The sequence below is a fragment of the Kogia breviceps genome, chromosome 1 (assembly GCF_026419965.1).
Source record: "Kogia breviceps isolate mKogBre1 chromosome 1, mKogBre1 haplotype 1, whole genome shotgun sequence".
NCBI classification, from domain to species: Eukaryota; Metazoa; Chordata; class Mammalia; order Artiodactyla; family Physeteridae; genus Kogia; species Kogia breviceps.
The window spans coordinates 185,848,983-185,872,645 of record NC_081310.1 but is presented as its reverse complement, the minus strand read 5'-3'; the positions used below and the strand labels follow the sequence as shown (position 1 = coordinate 185,872,645).

The 23,663-nt window shown below is 57.4% G+C and overlaps 1 protein-coding gene across 20 annotated transcripts in view; it reads right to left on the bottom strand.

Moving 5' to 3' along the window:
* RAP1GAP (RAP1 GTPase activating protein) overlaps positions 1-16,822 on the bottom strand; it is a 66,668-nt gene extending 49,846 nt beyond the window's left edge. For 6 of the 20 annotated variants that reach the window (XR_010836972.1, XM_067015548.1, XM_067015555.1 and 3 more), the window contains exon 1: positions 1,501-1,515. Coding sequence is in view for 1 of the 20 variants with exons in the window: in XM_067015565.1 (XP_066871666.1) it covers positions 1,501-1,544 (44 nt within the window). In the remaining 19 variants the exon portion in view is untranslated. Of the gene's footprint in view, positions 1-1,500; positions 1,569-16,627 lie in introns of those variants that run through there. The other 14 variants (XR_010836988.1, XM_067015587.1, XM_067015636.1 and 11 more) reach the window with 9 other exon arrangements.
* Between the last annotated feature and the right edge of the window lie 6,841 nt (positions 16,823-23,663).

Here is a 23,663-nt window from a genome sequence, read left to right as displayed (position 1 = left end):
GAGCTCAGGGGCCACCCCCTGGCCTCATCTCCCCCACTCCCTCCAGGTCCGGCATTAGAGAGAGTGTATAGGCAGTGCCCCCTCCCAGAGGCTCCCCTCATTGCCCTCTGAAGGCACCTTGGGATAGGGGAGGGCTCCACCCTCCAGCCCAGCTGGGGGCTGGGGGGCTCAGCAGCTGTTGGCACAACAAACAACTCCTGCCTCCTGGTCAGAGGCCAGAGGAGAATGGGAAAGGGGCCCCAAACCGGACTCCGCCAGCTCAGGAGACATCTTCTGGGGAGGCAGGGCTGGGGTCTCCCAGGGATCAGCTAATGCGGACTCTGCAGATGGGGCAAGTGAGGCCAGAGAGGCCAGGACTCGCCCAAGGTCACACAACAGAACGCAGCCCCACTGCCCGGCTGCCTCTCGGTGTCAGCTGACCAGGAGGCTCAGGGCTCGACCCAGGCCCATCACCTGATGGCTAGCAGGGCCCCAGGCAGGCAGGGCAGCCCTCTTGTCTCCCACCCCACCCAGCCCCTCTGCGGGGTCCCCTTGGAGGTTGGGTGTCCGGAGAGGGGACGTATCTTGGACACAATCCCCTCAGCTCAAAGAGCACATATTCTGCAGCGTTACATGTGTGAGCCCCAAATGCTCTGCACCCAAAAGTTGGGTCCCGTGTGTCCCTCTGACCACAGGGAGGCACGGCCTGGTGAAGGTTATGCAACTACTTGGCCAGCCAGGGAAGCGGTTCTGGCCAGTCTGTCTACCCAGTCTCCCTTCCAATTTACCAAACCTCTGCCTAAGGCAAGGATCCGCCCAGCCCACCTCTGCACTCCTCTGGGGTGGGCACTTGGGGTCAGGAGGAACAGTAACCCCAAGATGGACCAGACACCACTCTGACTCCCCTCGCCTCCACAGGTCTCCAGGTCCAGGCAGCCAGCAGCCCTGGGAGGAGGGGGTTCCTGAGAGAGCCGGGCAGCCTGAGATAGGGGCAGCGAGGTGCCCAGGGGTGGAGGTGGGCGGGGGTCTGCTAATGGCTTCTAGGTTCTCTTCCTCCAAAGCCTCACTGCTGGGGGCCAGCAGCTTCAGGGACCAAGTCAGGGCCCCTGCAGGGCCTCCCCTTGACCTGCCTTTTCCCACCCCCACGACCTGTACGTGCACCCAGGAGTGCACACACACAGGCCAACCTGCCGGTCCACACACACTCATACACATAAACACTGTCACACACTTAGACACAAACACAGAAATGCCCGCAGCCACTCGCGTCCCCACGCGTGCACATGGGCACCGAATCGGAACACACACACACACACGCACACGCACACGCACACGCAGACTTCCCAACCCTACGAGTTACGTACTGACATCAAACCGCTCACCTCACACCTAAGCACAAATTCACAACTACAGAAACCAAGGCAGAGCCCCGAGGGAGCGCGTGTCCCCCCACCCCCCCACCCGCCGCCCTTCCCCGCGCACCCCCGCGCGCGCACGAGCACACCCGCCCGGCGCACCTACCCTCCGTAGGCCCCGAAGGTGAAGCTGCGCTTCCGGCCGCTCATGGTGCCGCCGCCGCCCGCGCCACCCGCCCGGCCCGCGCGGAGCCGGAGCCGCCTCCCCGCGCCCGGGTCACCTTGGCAACCCGGGCCGCCCCGCCCCCGGCCACAAGCCCCGGGATTGTCCGCGCCCCTGCGGGCTGCGGTCCAGCTGTCGGGGGCAGCCGCGCGCAGAAAGGGCCGCTTGTTCGCGCCGCCCTCGGGCCGGGGGCAGGGGATTCGCTGGACTTTCCGAGCTGGGACCTCGGGGCGGGGAGGCGGGAGGGCCGGGCGGGGCCTCGGCGGTAGCGGGTGGGCGGGGAGAGATTAGGACGAGGCCAACCCTCCACCCCCAGACCAGGGCGTACCGAGCTGCAGACCCTCTTCTGGAGGCGACACCCTCTTCCATCCCCCACTAGAGCCTTCCGGTTCTGTCGGCGGATTTGTCCCCCTGTCATCACGAAGGGGAAGCTCATAGCGAGCCGGGTCCAGAATTTGGAATCCGGGGTCAAAATGGTCTGCACTGTACCTCGAATTTCTCATCTGTAAAATAGGACGAATCCCGCAGGGCCCTTGTGGTGAGTTCATGTGCGTGGAGCGCTCTGCCCAGGCCTGACACAGTAAATGCTAAATAAGTGCCATCTAGGAGAGTCCCGCACTGTGGGTCAGAAGCTCTGCTCTTGAAAGAGTGAAGGAAGGAACTGCCCAGTCTCAGCCCCCACTCCCAGGAGCCCTTCTTTGCCCAGGTGAAGAGGAAGATGGGGGGCATGGAGACGCCCCATCCTCTTCTGGAAAATCATCCATCCTGGGTTCCTCAGCAACCTTCCCTTCGGAGGGAAACTGGGCTCGAAGTTCTAGAGCCGTTCATACATTCACTCAACAAACACTCTGAGGCCCTCCTCTGCACCCAACTCACCCAGAGCTCACAGTCCAGTGCTTCACCCCACAGGAAGCTGTCTCTCCTGCCCCGAGTAAAGGTGTGTCAGGAGACAGGGGACATTGCCCCTGCCCCCAGGACTCACCCACCCCTCCCAGAACACCCACTCTGCCCCCACCCCCTGCACCCAGGGAGGCCCTCATAGAAACCTGAGGTTTTCTATGGGGTTTTCTGTTTAAAGGGACTGCAGGGAACAGAGCAGTGGGGGGACGAGGGAGAAGGGCCACCCAAGGGCACAACGATAGGGTGGCAGGGATTCTTCAGAAGCCTCTCAGGAGCTGCTCCGCCTGGGCCCTGAGCCAGGGCTCGGTGAGCTCCATCTTCCCCTGGGAAATGGCTGGTCTGGGTACCGGGCTCCACAGTTTGCCTCACCCAGGTGGGGGATGGGGGGCACAGCAGTCTCCTAATTTCAGATGTGAAGAAACTGACACCTTGGCTCACAGCAAATATTCCTGTCTTGGTGGATTTCCACCCCCCGCCAGCCCCTCTCTCTGCCTCAGCTTGGACCCCTTCTCCTCTCCACACATCCTGGTGGGTGGAGGAGCCCTCAAGAGCCCCTTGCAGAGTTCAGAGCCTGGGCAGGGCCAGCATGATTTTCTCGGCCCTAGAACCACTCCCTTGGTTTGGTTCTCAGAGGAGGGTCTGGCTCTCTCTTGGCAGGGTGCTCTGGAGCCAGGGCTGGGCCGCTTCTGCTCCGGGCAGGGCGGCAGATTCCAGGGCAGTGTGGGAAACCCACTCCTCACAGGGCAGTCTGGTAGGGCTCCCGAGGGGCAAACCCTAGGAGCACTGAGATTGGCCCAAAGAGGGAGGAAGTCTTTCCTTCCTAAGTGGTAGCAGCAGCAGGGGCGCCCAGAGAGCTGGGGTGGAGGGAAGGACCAGGAGCTGGGCCTGGGTCATAAGGGGTGTGCACAGGGTCAGGGCTGGGACCCAGGGCTCCAGCCCCATCCAGGGTGATGCACCCACCTGGACATTTCCCTCAGCCTCGCCCCTCTCTTTTCAGTGGGAATGATTCCTGAGTGGGCTCTGCATGTCCACTTGGCAGGGTGGCCAAGAGGCCTCTGATGTGCCAAGTTTCCCAGCCGGGCCTGGCCCCCGGGAGGCCCTGCTGGTGCCGGGACAGTGGGCCCTTGAGAGGGGCCATGGGGGCTGCAGGGTTCCCACCGAAGACAAAGAGCCCAGTGTGGGCTCCGGACTCTTGGGCTCTGACCAGCTGCAGCTGCGTCATTGGCAAGAGCTGGGGGTGGGGTGGGGGTGGGGGTCACAGTCCCTCAGCCGGCGATGCTCAGGACACTCCCAGGCCAGCTCCCGGTCCGCCAGCAATAGCAGAATTTCAATGCACCTTCTTCTGAACCTGCAAAACCACTTCTGAGAATTTACCCTCTACGTCACCACAGGTGACTCTCAAGATGAATGGCCAAGGACAAGAGACAGGAAGGCAAGTGCTTATATCCTCATTCTTGTGAACCCTCTCAGGGTTCAAATCCCAGCTCTCCCACTTGTCGGCTGTGTGACCTTAGGGAAGTCACTTAATCTTTCTGTGCCTCAATTTCTTCATCTGCAAAATAGGGTTGATGATGAATATAAAAGTACCTACTTCAAAGGGTTTTGCCAAGGATTAACTAATATAATACTTACAAAGCATTGAGAATAGTATTTGAATCGCATGAGTTTGTTAAATAAAACACTTGCTGCAGCATCATTTGTATTAGGCCAAACTACATGAAATCGCCGTGTTTTTTTTTTTTTTGAGTTAGCAAAGATTTATTAGTAAGAGTTCCAAAACAAACTAACGGCCATCCAGATAAATAGATCAAAGTCCACGTGCACCATGCAGTATATGTAGCTGTTGGAAAGAAGGGGGGCAGCTCTATGTGTGGGCACATGAAACAACCTCCAAGACAGACACACAGACACACACAGCAGGTGGGGCAGTAAGGGTGGAGGTGCCAGGCCAGGCTCTGACATTTCCTCGCTGTATCGTATTTAACAGTCCCCAGACGTCCAGCCTCCACTGGCCACTGTGACAGGGAGCTCAACACTCTCCAGGCAGCACAGAACCGGTGCTCGCCGACTGGTACTGGGAAACCACTGCCGTCTTCGGGGTGGGACAGAGCTCCCTTCTTCTTTTCCCTGCAGCCTCTCCCCTAGAAACCAGAGCCAGGCTGCCCTCCAGGGTCCAGGCCCTCCCTCTAGGAGGAAGCCTCCCTTCTGGGCCTCCTAGATTTGCACCTGAGTTGTTCAAACAGGTGCCAGACTGTGTGAAGGAGGAGGGAAGGGTGCAGGGGCGGAGGGTTGCAGAGCTCCCTTTCCAAGTTCACCCTGGGTTGAACTCTGGGAGTTCCACCCACCTGCCTCCAGCTCCCTTCCCAACCCTCGGCATGGAAATGTAAGGGCACAGGGAGGGGCAGGCTCCTGGGAAGATCTCAGGCCTGGGCTCCAGATGGGGCTGGTGGGGTCAATTCTTGCTAGGGTCCCCAGGAACCTCCCCTGTTCTCCCTCCCCCGTGTCATTCCCAACCATATCTGCTGGGGGCACCCTGGGCAGGAGGCAGGGCAATCCCGGGCTTCCTGCCTGGCCAGGCAGCCTCCTGCGTTAACCAGTTTTCCTCGCTGGGCCTCAGCTTGCTCATCTGTTAAAACACCCACTTTTACTTTGCTGGGTTAGAGACTGAATCATGGAAAAATGAGAATTTCATAGGTTCGAAGCATCATTGTCCTTAGCTCATGGCCTTTCTAGCCAAGTCACACACACCCAATCCCAAGATGCTGCAAACCCTGAGTTCCTGGAAAAGGAGTCTCCTGGAGGGACCCTAGGCCCTGGGAAAGGAGGGAGGAGTGGGTGTGGCTTGGCTCACACTCTCTCCCCAAGTGGCTTCCCAGTGAAGTTAATGAACTAGCCATCCTGACTCTGAGACTGCTATCCCATTCAACGAGTTCCTGAGACCTCTGCCTATTCAGAAACCTACTGTGTGTCTGATACTCTTCAGGAACTAGGGGTAGAGGATGAACAAGACAGTCTGTAGTGGACCTGTGTGCACACCTGCACAGAAACTTCACCAGGTCACACGTGCACTTGTCCTTGTACTGTGCACAGAGACATCTAACTAATGCCTACAGCGATCATATCAAGGTCAAATGCATGCAGACGTGCTCACATGAACACCAGCCCCACACTTACAAACCCAGATGCACACACGCATGCCAAGGTCAAATCAAACTCACACCCACAGGTCCCAAATCGGTGAGTGCTCACCTACTGACTGTGGCTGGGTTTGTACACACATGTGAATACGCACCAATGACAACAGATTCATACATAGAAATCACAGGCCCACACAGATCACATTACATTCACACAAAATATACACATGGACAGACACACGTGCGCACACACATCACACACACACACACACACACAGCGCTCAGCCAACTATTGGGAAGAAATAAAGGTAGGGGTCCAGTGGTGTGCAACTGCTACATCCCCAAGGAGAGGGGAAGCCAAGACCCTCTCACACATTATAGGCTGGAATCCAGCCAGCCTCCCTCTCCTGCCCCCCTGCTAGGGGCATGGCACTCCCTGCCCATTTTCAGAAGCAGGTAAGTTGAACTGGAAAGGAGACTAGTTATGCCCAGAGCTCCACCCAGGGCAGCTGGGCGGACTGAGCCCTGTACCGGGGGCAGGAGATCTGGGTTGAGGCTCCCAGCTCAGCTGGTCACTCGTTGTGTTTCCTAGCACAATCTCTTCCTGCTTTGGGCATCTACTGGTCCATCCGTAAGATGGGGGATGGGGTGCCCCGACAGTTCCTTAAGGTGTCACGCTCCCACTCAGCCAGTCAGGGATGCTGTGAACCCCTCTTCACCCAGCCAAGGCCCCCACCTTGGCAATGGTTCTCAATGGGGACGGCTCTGCCCCCTGAAGGGCATTAGGGAAATACGCGAGGGTGGTTTTGGTCCTCCGCAGTTACTGGGGGTCACCGCTCTCATTCAGTGGGTGGAGGCCAGGAAAGCTATGCCAGGGAGAATCCCACCCAAGGAGACCTGCTGTGCATCAAATATCCCCCCATAGGGCTTCCCTGGTGGCGCAGTGGTTGGGAGTCCGCCTGCCGATTCGGGGGACATGGGTTCGTGCCCCGGTCCGGGAGGATCCCACGTGCTGCGGAGCGGCTGGGCCCGTGAGCCATGGCCGCTGGGCCTGCGCGTCCGGAGCCTGCGCTCCGCAGCGGGAGGGGTCACAACAGTGAGAGGTCCACGTACCAAAAAAAAAAAAAAAAATATATATATATATATATATATATACACATATATATATATATATATATGTATATATATACACACCCAGATACTCATGTGGGGGAAAGGCCCGTTTATCCCATCCTACAACTTAACTCCGGTTTACATATGAGTATTTTTTAGTATGGCTTTATACAAACTGAGTCTTCAAAAGTTGTAACTACTGGAGCCATTCTGAACTAGAAGTCAGGTACCACGATAAGATTTTTCTACCCTTAAATCTAAATTTTTTTAATATACAAACAGGGGCAACCATTTAGGTTACTTCATTGGGTCCTGTGGTGTGATCGTGCCAGACTATTTATCTGTGGAAGTGAGGGCTTTTACTTCTCTTAGGGCAGAGTGTCGTTTGGTTTTTTAAATTGCGTGTGTGGGTAGGCTTATTATCCGGGAATACCATTACATGAGAATAAAGAACGCTGTTTAAAAATGTGTTCCGAAATGGGCCTGAGGAGTCCGCCGCGGTCCCGGGCGCCCTCAACTGGTCACCACGGGAACTGCAGGGCTAGGGCCGGGAGGGCTCCAGGACCAGGGACAGCGCCCCGGGCGTCTCTTGTCGGGAGGGCTGAGACGCGAAGGCGCCCCGAGGAAGCGCCCTGCATTCCCGGCCGCGCTCTGGTTACCCCCGCCCCCCGCACTCCTCACTCCCCCCGCCTTGAGCGAAGGCGGCCTCCCGAACGTGCCTTTTCCCTAATCCCCGGCGCGAACTGCCGCGCCTCTCCCGGTCCACAATGACACACCTGCGCGCCACAATGGTGGCAGCTGTGCCGCCGCCCACCGTGTTCCCGCCGTGCCCTCTCCCCCGGCAACCGATCCCTCGGTGTGCAGATCATGGAGGCGCACCTACGTGCCCTGGGACCTCTCTGATCTCCACAACAGCCCCCTGAGGCAGATTACACAAGAGCTGTGTGTCAGCCGTGATGGATGGAGAAACTGAGGCCTGCAAATAGAGCAGATCCAGCTCTCTTGCCGCCCCCTCAAGACCTCCTCCTCCATCATACACGCACCCCAGCTCAGTAACAGCAGCTACGAGTCCCCGAGGCCCGGTGCCAAGCGCTCTCGTTGGTTCAGTCCTCACGACCACCCTGTAAACTATGTGCTATTATCATCCCTGTTCACAGACCAGGAAACAGAGGCCTTTTGAGAGACTAAGTGGCTTGCCCAAGGGCCAGGGAAGACCCCCTAAGGTAACTCAGCTCTGAGTCACTCTCAGGGACACTCCTGCAAGAAGAAAGCCCTTCAAACAGCACACGCTGCCCTGCCCTGACACCCCTGGAAGCCTGAGAGCCTCTGCCTCAAGACTTGGGTGCTATCTCCCCATCCTCACAAGCTTTAGTCTTGCAAAGCACTTCTCCAAGGCACACAGTAGGTGCTCAACAAATATTTGCTGCTCGGCTGAAGCCTGCCTTCCAGGAACCAGGCTTCTAAATGCACAAACACACAGCCTGGGCACAGAGCCTGGACACAGAGCCGGGCAGTGTGAGTCAGGGGTAAGGGCACAGGCCTCAGAGCTGGACAGAGCTGGCTTCCAGCCCAGTCCTGAGCTGTGGGGCTCTAAGCCTCAGTTCCCACACCTGGAAAATGGAGGTATACCAGCTCTTGGCTCACAAGGTGATGGTGCGCCTCAAACAAGGTGATGCACACAGAGAGGGGACTTAGCACGGTGCCTTGTGCCCACGAAGAGCTTGCATGGTGGTGGTTGCTATTGCTAGTGTCCGTACCGTCTTCCTGGTGGTGTACAAAATCCAGAAGCCCCTGCTGAGTCATGCCCACATTTCGCACAAGGGTAAATCAGGCTACAACGGACACCGTGGGCAAGAGGAAGGGCAGAGAAAGAGGCTGCAAACACACAGTCTGTGGCCAGGCTGGGGACAGAAGCGGGGAGGGCAGCCATCCTTGGCGGGGTCAGAGAGTCTAGGAGTGTTTGGAGACGCCCTACCTCACTGTCTAATCTCTGACCCTCAACCCCTGGCCTCTGACTCCAGATCAGCTCCCTGGTCTCCTCAGCACAGAAGGCGCTCCATAAATGTCAGTGAATGAATGTATGATGTCCTAGGTTGGCTATGAGCAAAAAGAAGGATAAAATAAATTTTATTCCTATCATAATACATACAGGGGTTGACATCAGCATGGGTTCCAAGTAAGGTGGACCTGTGTTTGAACTCTCACCTCTGTCTGTCACTTCCTGGTTTATGACTTTGGGCCATTTTCATAACCTCTCAAAGCCTCAGTTTCTTCATCTGTAAAAGGGGATGGTAATGAGAATAATAGTACTTACCTTATAGGGTTGTTCTTAGGATTCAGTGTAAAGTGCTCAGCCCTGGCACACAGGAGGTGCCCAATAAGTGGGGGCTGTCCTTAGTACTGTTACTGGACTTGTGCCAGCACAGCCATACACTGAGTCAGGAGACCCAGGTCCTAGGCCCAGCTCTGCCACTGGCTCAGTGTGACTGTGGGCGGGTCCCTACCCCTCTGGCACCCGGTTTCCTTCTCTGTAAAATGAGGGCTCTCCAAGGTGCCTTCTCAGCTTGATTTGGGGGGCAGCCTGGGCCCCATGGGCATGGCAGGTGTAGAGGCCCCTAGGAAACAGCTCTGCCCCAGTCTACACTCTCGGCAGGGAGGGAGGTGGTGTATTCCCACGACAGGGGAGGAAGGCAGGCATCACTGGGTGTCCCGGAGCTTCACCTGCCACCTGCCTCGTGCCCACACAGACCTCTCAGAAGCAGCCCCCCCCCAGAGACGCCCCCACACACACACACTGCCCCTAAGGCAGGATGCAGTCCTGGAGCCACAACACGTGGGCTCTAAGTCTCAGGGGACACGGGACGGTGCCGTGGGTTCAGGCGAAGCAAGATCTGGGTTTGGAGTCCAGCTTGTGCCCCGAGGCCCATCCCTTCACCTCTCTGAACCTCAGTTTCCTCAGCCACAAAGTGAGGAGAATAACAACGGCAAAACGAGTCCTGCCAGCCCTGAGTGTTCTGGCGCACGTCGGAGGCAACCCAGATGTGAAAGCCCTTTGTGAATTGCTGCCATCGGGTGTAATCATCATAATTATTATCTATAAAATGAGGGGGTTGGACCAGCTGATCTCCATGGGCTCCTCTCCAGCTCTGATGCTGAGGATTTCATGAGCTGGGAGTTCACGCAGCCAGAGGGGGCCAGGAGAATCCAGGGTCTGTGGGATTGTACGTCCCTGGGAACCTCTGCAAACAAATCTCCCCATTCTCTCCTCTTCCCCCAACTCAGCCCGGGGTGCAGAGCCCCACGGATGGGCCATGGGGAAGGGAATAGGGAGGGAGGGGGAGCTGGGAGGTTCAGGGCCAGGTCCTGCAGGTGTGGGGCAGCCCCAGGGTTTGAGCCCCAGCCCCACCCCTGCCCAGAACTAGGCGCCCCTCCCCCTCCCCCTCCCCCTCCCCCTCCCCCTCCCCATCTCATTCTGCATGCAGTACACCAAACCGGTTACAAATGGAGTCAGACAGCCCTTAATTCAAATCTCAGCTCCAGCCACACACAAGGCTTGGTGACCTTGGGCAGACTGCTTACCCTCTCTGAGCCTCAGTGGGCCTAATGACAGTTGTTCTGAGGATTAAATAAGACAGATCCATGGAAAGTGCTTAGCGCAGGGCCCAGCATACTGTAAGTGCTCAATTAATGCCCCCCACCTACATCCCATCACTCAGCCTCCATTCTGCTTCTCCCCTGCCAGGACCGCTCCTGCATGGCTAAGCCAGCCAGCCAGCTCCCACCCTGGCTAACACAGGGCAGACCCCCATGGTACAGCTGGGAGCAAGGGCAGGGGACAGGTCCCAGGTTTCTCTGCCCCTCAGAGGACCACGGAGGGCCACACCTCTCCAGCTAGGGCAGTCTGGGGCCCTGCCCGGTGACTGGGACAGGTGAGGGCTTTGTCCCAGGGGCTCTGTGCAGTCCTGTTTCCGGAGGCTTGAAGCCCCGGGAGAGGGACCGTAAGGGCACGCCTATGCAGCTGGAAAAGCTCCCACATCTCAGGTGGAGGCAGGTGGTAAATGGGTCCAGGCTGGACCTACCCAGAGCTTCAGCCCCATGGCCTCTCTCTGCACCCTCAAGGTCAGGACGCGGCACCAGGGTGAGAGGCGTGCCTGCCATCACCTTGGGCCTCGTCCCGGCAATCCGTCACAGGTCAATGAGGGGTCCCACTTTTGAAACGGAGGAATTGGGGCTGCCCCAACGGTTCTGGCCCTGAGCTTGCAAGCAGAGAGAAATTCCCGAGGTCACCCTCCACCCACCCGCAAAAGTCCCAACTCAGAGGAGTGGGGTCTTGGAAAGGGCTGTCCTCTGAGCTGGGAATGGGGGTGTCTTTCTCTTGCAGACTTGGGGTGGAGAACTCAGGAGCAGAGCGGAGGGTTGGGCCCACATGCCTCACCTGTCCACTCCCCCAGCAGCCTGGCTGTGGCGGGCATGCGGCTCCTGTGGCCTTGAGAAGGTCACGGCCTCTCTGGCCGCGCAGGAGTCTGTTTTCACCCACTGTCCCCCGCAAATTGCAGCAGCCCCAGAGGGAGCCTGGGGAACATGTAGTTGCAAGCAACAGCACGAGTCCCCCAGAGATACAACACACCTGAGGCTCATACAGCACGGTCACCAGCTCCACCTCACTGGAGCCACGTTGCAAAGGCAGAAACTGCACCCACCCATTGCACAGATGGAAAGGGAGGCTCAGAGGGGCTGGCGACTTGCCCAAGATCACACAGCTAGTGGGATGAGGTCAGAGGGGGACATGGGTCTCCTGATTTCCAACACAGATAGCCCCCTTCTTTCCTGACTGCTTGGTGCCTTGGTCCTCTTTCCTGTCCCTGGGATGGAAAATGCTGGAGCTCTCTCCTTTGCATACAGGGGGAAAATGAGACCCAGGGAAACGGGCAATGGAGCCACACTTACACAGCAGAAGAAGCAGGGCAGAGAACTAGCCAGGCTAATTCCTACCCAAGGCCTGCCCACAGAAGACTCAGCCACTCTCTCCAATGGTTTTCCCATTGGTTTGCAGGGAAAATTCCTCAGCCTGGAATTCAAGGTCCTTAATAAACTGGCTCCAACTCACCCCTACACACACCTTCCAGTGAAGCCAGACCAGTGTCTTGATTGCCACCTTTCATGCTATAGTGGTCACACCACCAGAAATATCTTCACTCCTCCTTCCCCTCGTAGCGACTCCACTCATAGCCACCAGGACCACTTATCGACTACCTACTATGTGCCAGGCACCGACTCCCCGAGGGGGAAAACTACCCATCTCATGTGACAAGAGCAATGCCAACTGCCTTGGAAATGTGAGGTTATGGAAACAATTCCCACTCTGCCCCTAAAACACTGAACAAAAGGCTTATTTTTTCTTGCTGTAATAAAATATTTGAAGTTTCTTTTTAAAGATTTTTCTCCATATTTTTCTGGTGTTTGTTTTTTCTTCTGTGCATTCATATCTCTGAGTGCAGCTCTATGTTTTTCAAAGCAGCTCCCAGCCACCATGTCTGATCTGCACAAAAAACACTTGCAGGTAGGCAGGCAAACAAGGGCTTATCATCCCTGCTCTATGGAGAAGGAAATGAGGCACAGAGAGAGTGAGGTGACTTATCCAAAGTCACACGGCAGAAACTGGACTTGGATTCCTGACAACTCCCAGCCCGTCTCCTCTGAGTCCCCAACAAATGGCCACAATGAGCTGGAAACTGCCCTGGGTATTTGCCTTCTTAACCCTCAAAACAACCCCATCAGGTACACAGAGTGGGTGATTCCCCACTTTACAGATAAAGAAACAGAGGCTCAGAGAGATGGGGTAATGGGTCCCAAGTTGTGCCGTTAATCAGTGGCAAAGTCAGATTTTTAACTCAGGCTTTCTTCCAAAAGGGGACCCCAGGGAGGGTGGCCCCACACTGGCAGAGGCATTTACTAGAGGAGTGGGCAGTTCATTTGACCTCTTTGAGCCTTACCTCCTCATCTGAGACATGGCCACAGTAGCACCACACCGGGCTGTGGCAGGGACCGAAGGATGCCACACCCAGCTAATGTCTGTTTCACCAGTGTCTATTACTGTCCCTGGGACGCGCTACACGCTCAGTAAATGCTTCCTGAGTGTGCAAACGAGGGCCAGCACACAGCGGGGGCGCCACAGATTTGACTCCTTTCTTCCAGTGGGGAAGGCTGGTATCCCAGCGGAACCTCCCCGTTTTGGGGTGTCTCCCCACCAGCACCCCTCTGCTGCTTCTTCCTTCCTCTCTGAGTCACTGCCTGCAAGTACAAGTCTGCAGCCCTAAAAATAGAGCACATATGGGGGCATAAAAATACTCACAGATGTAAACTACAGCGGCAGCCTCCCTGCCCTCAGGACCCCTCTGTTGACCCCAGGGTGGTCTCCCCGGGAAATCCCTGGACTGGCAAGCCCTGCTTGGCCTAGTGTGGACCCAGAGTTTTCCATGTGCCGTAAGTCCTTAGCCAGGGGCCCCCTCTTGCCCCACACTGCCCAGCAGAGCCAAACTTCCTTTCCTCATTGGCACAGAGCTGCCACCTCACACCTCACACTCCCTAGCCAGGCCGAGCTGCCTCCCAGAGCTGGAGATGGGCCAAGAGAGGGGAGATGACTTCCCCGGGCCACACAGCCAGCAAGAGGCAGGGCCGGGCCTGGACTCAGAACTAGCGCCCTGGCAAGCCGAGGGTGAGCATCCAAGTGAGAAGGGCAAAGCCCGGAGCCCCTCGCCGCCCTCCACCCAGCATCGGTCTGCCCTGCAGAAGACATCTGAGCCCCCAGAAGCACCTCTCAGCGGCTGCCTCCCAGCAATGCCAGGCTCTCAGAGGCAGAGCCAGGGTGCCAGGGCCCAGGGTGGCAGAGGTTCTGCCGAGCCAGGAGGTGGGTAGAGGAGAACTCCGAGGTTTCCGCCCCCCTTCACACCAGCTGGCCCCCAGCCTCGCTGGGAGGGCAAAGCAGAAGCCAGGACTTGGCAAGGTCTCCCGGAAAAGTGGCAAAGGAAAGGGAACCCCCGGGCTGCTTGGAGCCTGGGCTTGGGGGGGTGTCCTGTTTTGGGAGGGGCCTGAGGAACAGCACCTCCAGGGGCAGCAAAGGGGCAGCCCAGGGAGAGGCTTCTCTGGCCACCTGGCAGGTATACGTCGGGGGGGAAGGTGGGCAGGAGAGGAAGGTCCACTGACGGGGAACCACAGGTGGTTTCCCAGAATTCTCAGGGTCAGCCAACCTGGGTTCATGGGAACCAAAAAAGAGGGAAGAAGGTGAGGGTGAGGCTTTGCCGGGGGCGGCCAGAGGGGCCTCTGCCACCCCCTGCCGGGGTGGTGCTGAGTTCGTGTTCCCTGCACAGGAAGCTGATGTAATGCACGCGTGTGTGTGCACCCATGGCGGCCTGGGTGTGGGTGGGCGCACGGGCCTATCTGCCAGGTTCACTTCTAAGGGTGTGGGGTTTCCTTGGGCACTTTCCTGGGTGTGCGTCATGTGCGTGCCCTGGAGGAGGTAATGGAGGCCGTTATCAGCCCCATGAGGGATTTGGAGGAGTCTCTTCTTCCTGACAACACCCTCCTCCTCTGTGTGCACACAGCGTCTGGATGGCAGGTCTCTCCACTTGCGGTATCGGTCAGAGTTAGAGGCGGGGGTCTTGGCCTGAGTGTGCGGTGCGTTCCTGTGTCTGGGTCCCAGGGTATCTGTGAATCAGAGCGTGTTTGCATCTGTGTCTGGCTGTGCACAGGTCTTGGTTGTTTGTGCAGCCGTGTGGCTGCTCAGCGGTGTCTGACGGCCAGGACAAAGGCCTCCGCAGACAGACAGGTGGCGTGGAAGGCAGACCTGCCCCAGGAGTCCTCAAAGGGCCTCTCGGCTCTGGAACAGGACAGCCGGCAGGGGTGGGGCCTGGTGAGAGGGAGGTGGAGCGGGGTCTCAGGGCTCCCTTACCCCAGGCTCGTGCTGACCCAGCTGGGGGCCTGAGGCCAGAGCAGCAGAGACGCCCGAGCCAAAAAGGAGACTGCCTGCATTTCAAGAGGCCGAAGGAAGAATCCTTCTTGTCTCACAGGGCCGGAGGGTGGATAGAGAGGGGTCTCTGGAGACCCCTGCCAGGCAGGCACCTGGGGCAGAGAGGAGAGCAGAGGGCTTTGCCCAAGGAAGGCTTGGAGCTGGGAAGGTCCCAGGGAGGGAACACACACCATCATAGCCGTGGGCAGAGGCAGCAAAGCAAGCACAGGGCTCTGGGAGGGGAGAAGGTCTGAGTTCTGGACCCTGAAGAAAGGTGAAGTCCTCCTCAACTTGACCCAGCTTCCCACCTCCATCCCAGAGGCACCCTCCCCACTGCCCCCCACACCCCGGGCCCGCACAGGAGAGCAGGTCACATGTGAACCTCTCTACCTTGTCACTGACCCTGTCTCCACCCCACCACTGTGGAGATCCATCCGGACCAGGAGCCAGAGGACTGATTCTAGGCCAGCCAAAGGTGACTCTGTGACCTTGGACAGTTCAGTCAGCCTCTCTGAGCCTCAGTTTCCTCATCTGTGCAATGGACACTCCAGTTCCCCTCCCTGAAACATTGCTGTGGGTAAGGACGGCTCTCTGCCACTTGAGGATTAATCATGACCCTGGAATCCTTTCCAAGGCCATTAAGGTACCCCTCTGCTTCCCCAGACCCTCCAGCTGCCAGGGGGTCTCAGAGGGAGACACAGGTCCCGGACAGAGGAATGGGGGCCATCTTGGGGCCAGCTGGGCATGACTACCACCTGTCCCACTCAGCGGCTGCCCTCTCCCTGTCCAGGGGCCCCTTTGGCCCATTGCCCTCTCATTAGCTAGGAAACTCAGGGCCGCCCACCCCCTTGCCCTGGCCCAGCTCCTTCCTCCAGACACCCTCGGGAAGGAGGGACCACCACCCTGCATCAGGCAGGGTGGACTAGGAGCCTGGGGGGGAAATGCTGCCTCCTTCCTTCATTTCCCCTCTGCCTGTCTCTCCTGCTCTGTCCTGACCCAGCTTCTCCCAGTCTCCCTCCTGCTGGCCTCTGACTTTGGAGAGGAAGGGGGATGAAGCACGGGGACAGATGCCAATGTGCTATGTGTGAAGGGTGGGGTGTCCTTCTAGATTCCACCCCCAGGCCTGTGGTAGGACCCCAACAAAAACTAGGGGTCACGCACGGGTCGGGGTCTAACTGCCACGGAGGGAGGGAGCTCACGTCCTGAGCTGGTGTCTGTGTGTGCGCGTGCATGCGTGAACACAAGGGATCTTCCCCAAGCCCAGGCGCCCCGCGGCTGGCACCAAAGCGTCTGCGGGTCGCGGGGACCGCCCTGTCGATTCCCACCGAGTCCTCAGATCCTGCGGAGCCAGGGGCGGGGGGGCGACGAGGGGGCGTCCGACTGCGTGACGCGGGGGTGCCCTGTTCCGCGGCGGGTCAGGGACGAGGCTGGGGGGAATGCGCGCTGTCCCTGGGGAAGCAAGGACATCACTGCCCCCTCGGTTTAGGGTCGCTGGACCCCCACCTCCTTCCTCTGAGGACCGCAGTGCCTCCTCCTGGTGGGTGTCGGGGCCGGGCCCCTCCCCAGAAATCGAGAGAACGCGCCCGTTTCTCTGCGCCCCCTCCTCAGGGTGAGTCCAACACGGAACCCCCACCCACGCAAGGGGGTGGGACCCGAGCCCCCCCCTCCCGAGCCGCGACCTCGACCCACCCCGGAGGCAGGGGGCTGAGCCGCCCCTCCATCCCCCGCCCGCAGCGTGGCCAACCCCAGCCAGCGCCCCCTCCCCGCCGGCCCCCAGCCCGCGGGTCCCCGCCCGTTGCCCGCACCCTCCTGCCCGGCCCGCCCGCTCCGGGTCTTGGCTGCCGGCCGAGGGGAGCCCGGGCCACCTCCGTCCCTTCCCCTTCCCAGGGCCGCCGCCCGGGCGGGGCGGACTCACCCGCGGGCCTGGGCCGGGGCTTCCTGGGCTCGGCGCTCCGGAGCCCGCGGCAGCCGCTGCAGCTCTGGTCGGACGCGGCTCGGCGTTCGCCGCCGCCGCCGCCGCAGTTCGGGGGGGGTGGGGGGCGGCGTCACGTGACCGCGGAGCCTCCTTCCCGACGAGCTCCCCCTTCACTGCGGAGCCAGAGCTGGAGCCGCGGGCTCGGCGGAGGCCCCCACTCGGCCGCCCGCCACAGCAGGTCCCGGAGGCGGGCGCTCTGCGCCCCATTTTACAAGTCGGGTAACTGAGAACCGGAGAGGGCAAGGACCAGCTCAAGGTTACACGGCTAAACTGGCAGGGCCGGGCGAGGACCCAGCGGTCCAGCCGACAGTCCCTGCTCCAAGGGGAGAGGGGCAACTTCTGCGACAAGTGGGGTCGACGGGAAAGTGGGGGACACGCCCTAGGCCCGCGAGTCTGCAGGGGCGGGGAGGAAGGAAAAGGCGGCCAGGTTTAGCTGGGTGAGGAAGCTGTACCCCCGCGGGACGTCCTCCGCGCCCGGGCGCTTTGCGTGCCTCCTGGCAGCGGCCCCGCGCTGGCCCCCCAGCCGGTTAGCGGCTCTCCGACATCCTCCCGGCACTAGGTAGCTCTCTTCCTACTCCCAAACTAACCGGGGAACGGGGGTGGCGAACCTCAGGCCACGCGCGAAAGGAGAAGTAGAGGGGAGGCTGCAGGAGAAAGGTGGGGTGAGGGCAAGAGTGAAAACCCAGGCACGAAGGGGCCTCAGACATCACCTTAACCTGACCTCTGAGGCCCAGAGAGGGGAAGACACCTGCCCAAGGTCACAGTCAAGTGAGCAGCAGCAATGCCGTGGACCCTTGAGCGGCTCCTGGGCCCCTCTCTCCACTGGACTCGCCTCCAAGGAGCAACCACCCTAGATGAACAGATGAAACAGGCAGTGTGCCTACAAGGCCAGAGCTGTCGCGGACCATGGGTGAGGCTGCGGTTGGTAGCCCGCATCACACAGAACGCTGATTTTTAGAGGCGATCTTTACACCTCTGGATCTCACGCCCTCGCTCTAATAACTGGAGAAACTGAGGTCGCAAAAGGGGTAGAGAAAAACCTCCATCTCCTCTACCCTCCAAGGTCAGCGAGTCCAGTAGGCCTACTTCACAGGCAAGATTTAGGGAAGATTCAAGTCTTGTATTCATTTACTCACCATATTTGTTGAGCACCTGCTGTGTGTTTAACAAGGGACCGTCACTTCCACGGTCCTCATTCCCCCCTCTATCTTCCCAGCCATGGGGATTCACGTCATTAAGGAAAAGACCTGGGGCCTTCAGCAATGCTTCTCTCAGCCTCTGGACGATCTGAGCCTTTCAAGCCTGAGTTTCCAGTCCCACAGGGGTTGGGACCAGGGCCGTGTTTCCCCGCCAGGGCTCTCACCTCAAGCAACAGAGATTAGAATTAAGGGGGAGTAGCAGGCCATTCCTCACCCTCTTCCCACCCCCTGAAAATGTGAAAAGGCGAGGGGATGTAGGAATGGGGCACACATTCTTTCCAGTCCTTCTGTGTCTCATCCAGAGGCACGCCCCAGCCATGGGTGGGAAAGAGTTCCCAGCCCAGGGCTTCTCAAACTTCTAAGAGCACAGGAGTGGCCTGATCCAGATTCAGTGGGTCTGGGGCCTGGGCTTCTGCATTTCTAATAAAGCTTCACGGCATTGCCGGTGCTCTGGGGCCACAGATAACATTCTGAATAGTGCTGGCAGGACAAGGCCTTCAGGGAAGAAGAAAGAAAACTGCAGGGGCTCCGAGAGCAGCACCTACTCACTCTGGGCCCCTCCCCACCCCAGGGGGCGTTTGATTTCCCACCTAAGCATCAGGCCTGAGCCTGGATCCTTCTCGGGCTGCACCAGGGCTTTATAGTTTGGTTCAAAGCTGTAGTTAAGAGGGAAGAAGTTGAATGAGACTGGTCAAGGTACTTCTGGGGATGGTGCAGAAGGGATTTCATAGTGCAGCAATTGCCCCAGACTGGCGTGTTGTATAGGACACTGGTCCTGAGAGATGCTTGGTGAAGTAAAATCGTATTTGGGAAACACTGGTTGAAAACCTAAAGCCCTTCCAGGGCAGCATGCACTGGGCTAACCTGCCTACAGCAAGGCTGGGCTCACACATCTCAGGAAGGGCACACAAACTCCAGGGTTCTCTGAAGCACTACATCTCCTTCCATCCTCTGTCTTTTTTGTGAGCTGGGCCAGATGGATCCTTGAATTCCGTTCCCATCAAAATTCTGGTGCCACTTCAGCTTCTCCAACTACTCGCCCAAAAAGCCCTCTTCCCCTCCATGCTGTGAGACAGAGACCATGGGCTTCCAACTCTGGCCAGGAAAGCACTCCTGGTGGTACCATTCCAGACTGGACTCCAGAGTGAAGCCAAAGTGCCTCTTGTGGCCACAGCAAGGGGCCCGATGGAGGCAGAGGAGGTCCGGAAACAAACTAAGTGAGGAGTTGCAGCTGTGATCTTTCGTGGTCTGGACCAGCGAACTCCAAGGTCTCCAAGGGCCTGTGGTCCTATGGGCACTGAGGGACTGAATGTACCCAATCCTGGCTGAGTAGGTCAAAAAAAATGAAGGCTCTTCTGTGCCAGGCCTCTATTCCTTCTTTATTAACCAAGGAGCTCTTCAATTACAGCACTTTCCTCTTTACAGAAAACCTCAGTGCAAAAGGCTTATAATCTCTCCTGTGTCCTGGGGGGCAGCATGCCTAGACTCTCAGGGGCCCAGGGGAGAAGGCAGCCAGCACGTGCCGTAGGGGGCTGGGCACAGAGCCTGGCATGGAGCCTGGGTATTAAAGGGAAGATTGAATGCAGGCCCGGGAGCTTCGCTTTCCCTGCCCTATTTCAATCCAAACCACTCAAGACTGACCACTCATGCATGGCTGCCTCTGGGCACAAAGGCTTTTCTTCTCCAAACACTTAATACATTGCGACCCAGCCACCACCCCTGCCCTCCCTCCCCACTGCTGAAAAATGAAAGCTGGCTTCAACAAACCTGACATCTAAGAAGGCTGGAGAGTGAAAACGTGGGTGGCACAGCTGTAAACTTGGAATAATGCACGAGGGCGTACAAAACTGGGAATGGAAATTACTCTCTGCCACCCTTCCCTGCCTGGCCAGATCAGAAAGACAGGGATGCGAACTGCTCAGTGGGAAAAGCAGAGGGAGAAAACCCCAAGGTGGTGGGTCCCCAGCGTGTGTTGTCCGCAGAACACTGAGCCAGGTCTAGGAGGGGCCGGTGAAGAGGAGGAGGGTGGGCTGCGGGGATAGCTGGAAGAAAGTTCCGCTCCGGTGCGAACAAGACCGATGAGGACTGAGAGTCAGCTCCAGGGCACAGCCGTCAAGAAAGGTTCTGAGGCCTCAGTGTCTCGGTGGGCTGCCATGCTGATGCCGGACACACAGCAGAGAGGATGCCACCCTGGGGGGACCCACTCTTGGATCACAGCTGTGAACACAGCTAGGAAATCCCCATTTTGAGGACAAAGGAGATAAGCCTAAAGGTGGGCACAGCACTGGTCACACCAAAGTAATAGAAAACTCTCCCAGGGATCTTGCTGTTGCTGGACAAGAGCTTCCAGCGGGTCCTGAAGCATTCATCCGGTTTTTCCTTGCTGAGAACATATGTGACACACTGCAGGATACAGGATGAATAAGATGGCCAGAGACCCTGCCCTCAGGGACCTACACCAGTCCAGCACTAATTAGGTTGATTCATTTTCTGGGATTTGGAGTGGTTTTATGACGTAAGGGGCTTCCCTGGTGGCGCAGTGGTTAAGAATCCGCCTGCCAATGCAGGGGACGTGGGTTCGAGCCCTGATCCGGGAAGATCCCACATGCCGCGGAGCAACTAAGCCCGCGCGCCACAACTACTGAAGCCCGCACACCTGGATCCCGTGCGCCACAACTACTGAGCCCACGCGCCTAGATCCCTGCTCTGCAACAACAGAAGCCGCCGCAGTGAGAAGCCCGCGGACCGCAACGAAGAGTAGCCCTGCTCACCGCAACCAGAGAAAGCCTGCGTGCAGCAACAAACACCCAACACAGCCAAAAATAAAAATAAAAAATAAATAAATTTAAAAAAAAATAAACGCAGACATAAGATCCAGCACAGCCCTAACTCTGGCTCCCAGTTAAGACAAAAATAAGTAACTCACTCTAGTTCCAGAATTGTAGACAGTCTAGCACGGCTTTAAGCCTCCTTCACCCAGAGCCAGTACAGGCTACAGATGGGAGAGGAGATGCAGCAGAAACTACAAACATAAACCAATCAAAGAAATGACTCACATATAAAACAAAGAGTCCTTAGAGGTGGTCCAGTTGGGCAATTTCCCAAACGCACCCCCTGGACTTTGAGGTAGTGGGTGGCGGGTAGGGGTGAAGAGATGAGGCCCCACTGCCTCCTTCCACCTAATTCCCGCTCGACACTTCTACACCCAACTTCCTTTTAGAGCGAACACTGAGGCACAAAGGGGAAAACACTGATCCAGGACCATAAAAAGAGCTGGTAGCAGTTTTGTGTTCTCTCGGTTACAAATACGCCAGAGAATGGGGGGAGGGGAGACCAAGATCCAAGCTTGCAGAGGCCCATGTGCCAGCCGGCAACGTTTCAACCCAGGCAGCCACTGCCCAGGCCTTCTGGCTTCCTTGGGGCGTGTCCCCCACTTCCTGTGGCCCGGGGCCTGCCTTGCCTGGCAGCACTAACGCAGATGTGGAATTCAAGCTGCCATTCCAGCTGCTACGAGGCTGGTTCCCTCCCTGACCAAGAGAAATTTCACTTCAAAGGCCCTGGCTGCTGGGCTTCCCTGGTGGCGCAGTGGTTGGGAGTCTGCCTGCTGATGCAGGGGACACGGGTTCGAGCCCTGGTCTGGGAAGATCCCACGTGCCGCGGAGCAACTGGGCCCGTGAGCCACAACTACTGAGCCTGCGCGTCTGGAGCTTGTGCTCCGCAGCAAGAGAGGCCGCGACGGTGAGAGGCCCGCGCACCGCGATGAAGAGTGGCCCCCCGCTCGCCGCAACTGGAGAAAGTCCTCGCACACAGCCATAAATAAGTAAATAAATAAATTTAAAAAAAAAAAAAAAAAAAAAAAAAAAAAAAAAAAAAAAGGCCCTGGCTGGCCTACGCAGTCCCAGCCGAATCCCTGGAAGCAGGTCTTTTTGTTTTTTCCCCTTTCAACATGTTGGGGGAGAACAGGTGATGCCCTCTGTTTGAGACCAATACAGTAATATTGGTCTCAGAACCAACTTCAGGGGGAATTCAGACAGCGTCATGAACGGCGAAGTGTGAACAACACAGCACGAGAAGAGCCACCGCGTCACTGGTGCCCGTGGACGGAGCCCGTCTGGCAGCAGGATGCACGTCTTCGGGAAACGTGGTCTTGCCTCCGCTGGGGGAGACACAGCCAGGGCTCAGTCCAGTAATGAGCTGGTGCAGGTCCCAATTCTAAAGGCAGAACAATGTCACCTAGAAAAGGCCAGACAGGGCTTCCCTGGTGGCGCAGTGGTTGGGAATCCGCCTGCCGATGCAGGGGACACGGGTTCGGGCCCTGGTCTGGGAAGATCCCACATGCCGCGGAGCAACTAAGCCCATGTGCCACAACTACCGAGGCTGAGCTCCGGAGCCCGCCAGCCGCAACTACTGAAGCCTAGAGCCCGTGCTCCGCAGCAAGAGAAGCCACCGCGATGAGAAGCCCGCGCACCGCAACGAAGAGTGGCCCCTGCTCGCCGCAACTAGAGAAAGCCCACGTGCGGCAATGAAGACCCAACACAGCCAAAATTAATAAATAAATAATAATAATAATTAAAAAGGCCAGACAACTCCTGGCAAGTTACAAAGATGACTTGATTCACAAGACCAATTCTGCAACCTCTTCCCAAACCTCAATGAGGCTCAGCAAAGATACCTAACTCTTACCTTATGAACAAATGTCACCAACTTGTCTGAAACACATGCTTTTTTTTTTTTTTTTTTTTTTTTTTGCGGTACGCGGGCCTCTCACTGTCGCGGCCTCTCCCGTTGCGGACGCGCAGGCTCAGCGGCCATGGCTCACGGGTCCAGCCGCTCCGCGGCATGTGGGGTCTTCCCAGACCGGAGCACGAACCCGTGTCCCCTGCATCGGCAGGCGGACTCTCAACCACTGCGCCACCAGGGAAGCCCTACATATGCATTTTATAAAAGTGCTGAATGTGATATGGTTGGCAGTACACAGCAATCGTGATAAAGTGGGTCCTGTGGCTTATCTGTTGGGGAAGTTCCCGGAAGCACAAGAAATACCTGTTCCGTGTACCCTACTCTTGAAAAAAGTATTATTCACTAAATCTCAAGAGGTAAATAAAGAATATAAAACACGATTCTCAGATCATAAAGTAGCCTGAAGCACTGGCCACAGTCTTCTGCTTTGCCCGGTGCCTATTCAGCACGGCCTCTGAGGCTCATGGCACCTGTTCCTGATGTTCTTGGCCTTGACGATCAAAACACTGGAAGCTGCCCCTCTGGGACAGAACCTGCCTATCACAAAGACATAAATCTTCAACATGCATTCCAAACGTGTTTCAAATTCCTTTCAACATGACCCTGCAAATAAACATAGAATCAAGGCACCTTACTGTTTGGCCATTAGCTTCAGCTTCCTTATGAGCCAAGAGGAAATACTTATATAACAGAATAATCAAACACACCTGTCCAGCCATCATTTTAACTCCAACGGCTTCCACCATAACGTACGTCCTAAAGTTCTCGGTGGGGGGGGGGGGGGGGGGGGGCGGTTCTAGGCAGCTTGGCTATGCAGTTACAAGACCTCTTTTTGAAGACTTGTGGGAAAGATTCCACAGCGTTTCATCACAAAGGCTAAAGTCTAATTACAAAGAATCACGAAGTATTTTACCCCAACAGTGTTTATTATTGCGTGATCCTAAGTGTGGGAGGGTGAACAAAGCAGCAAATACTGCTCTGTTCGAAGAGATAATTTGCAAACCAAGACAAAGCAAAGTTAAGCAACTTTGCTTAGT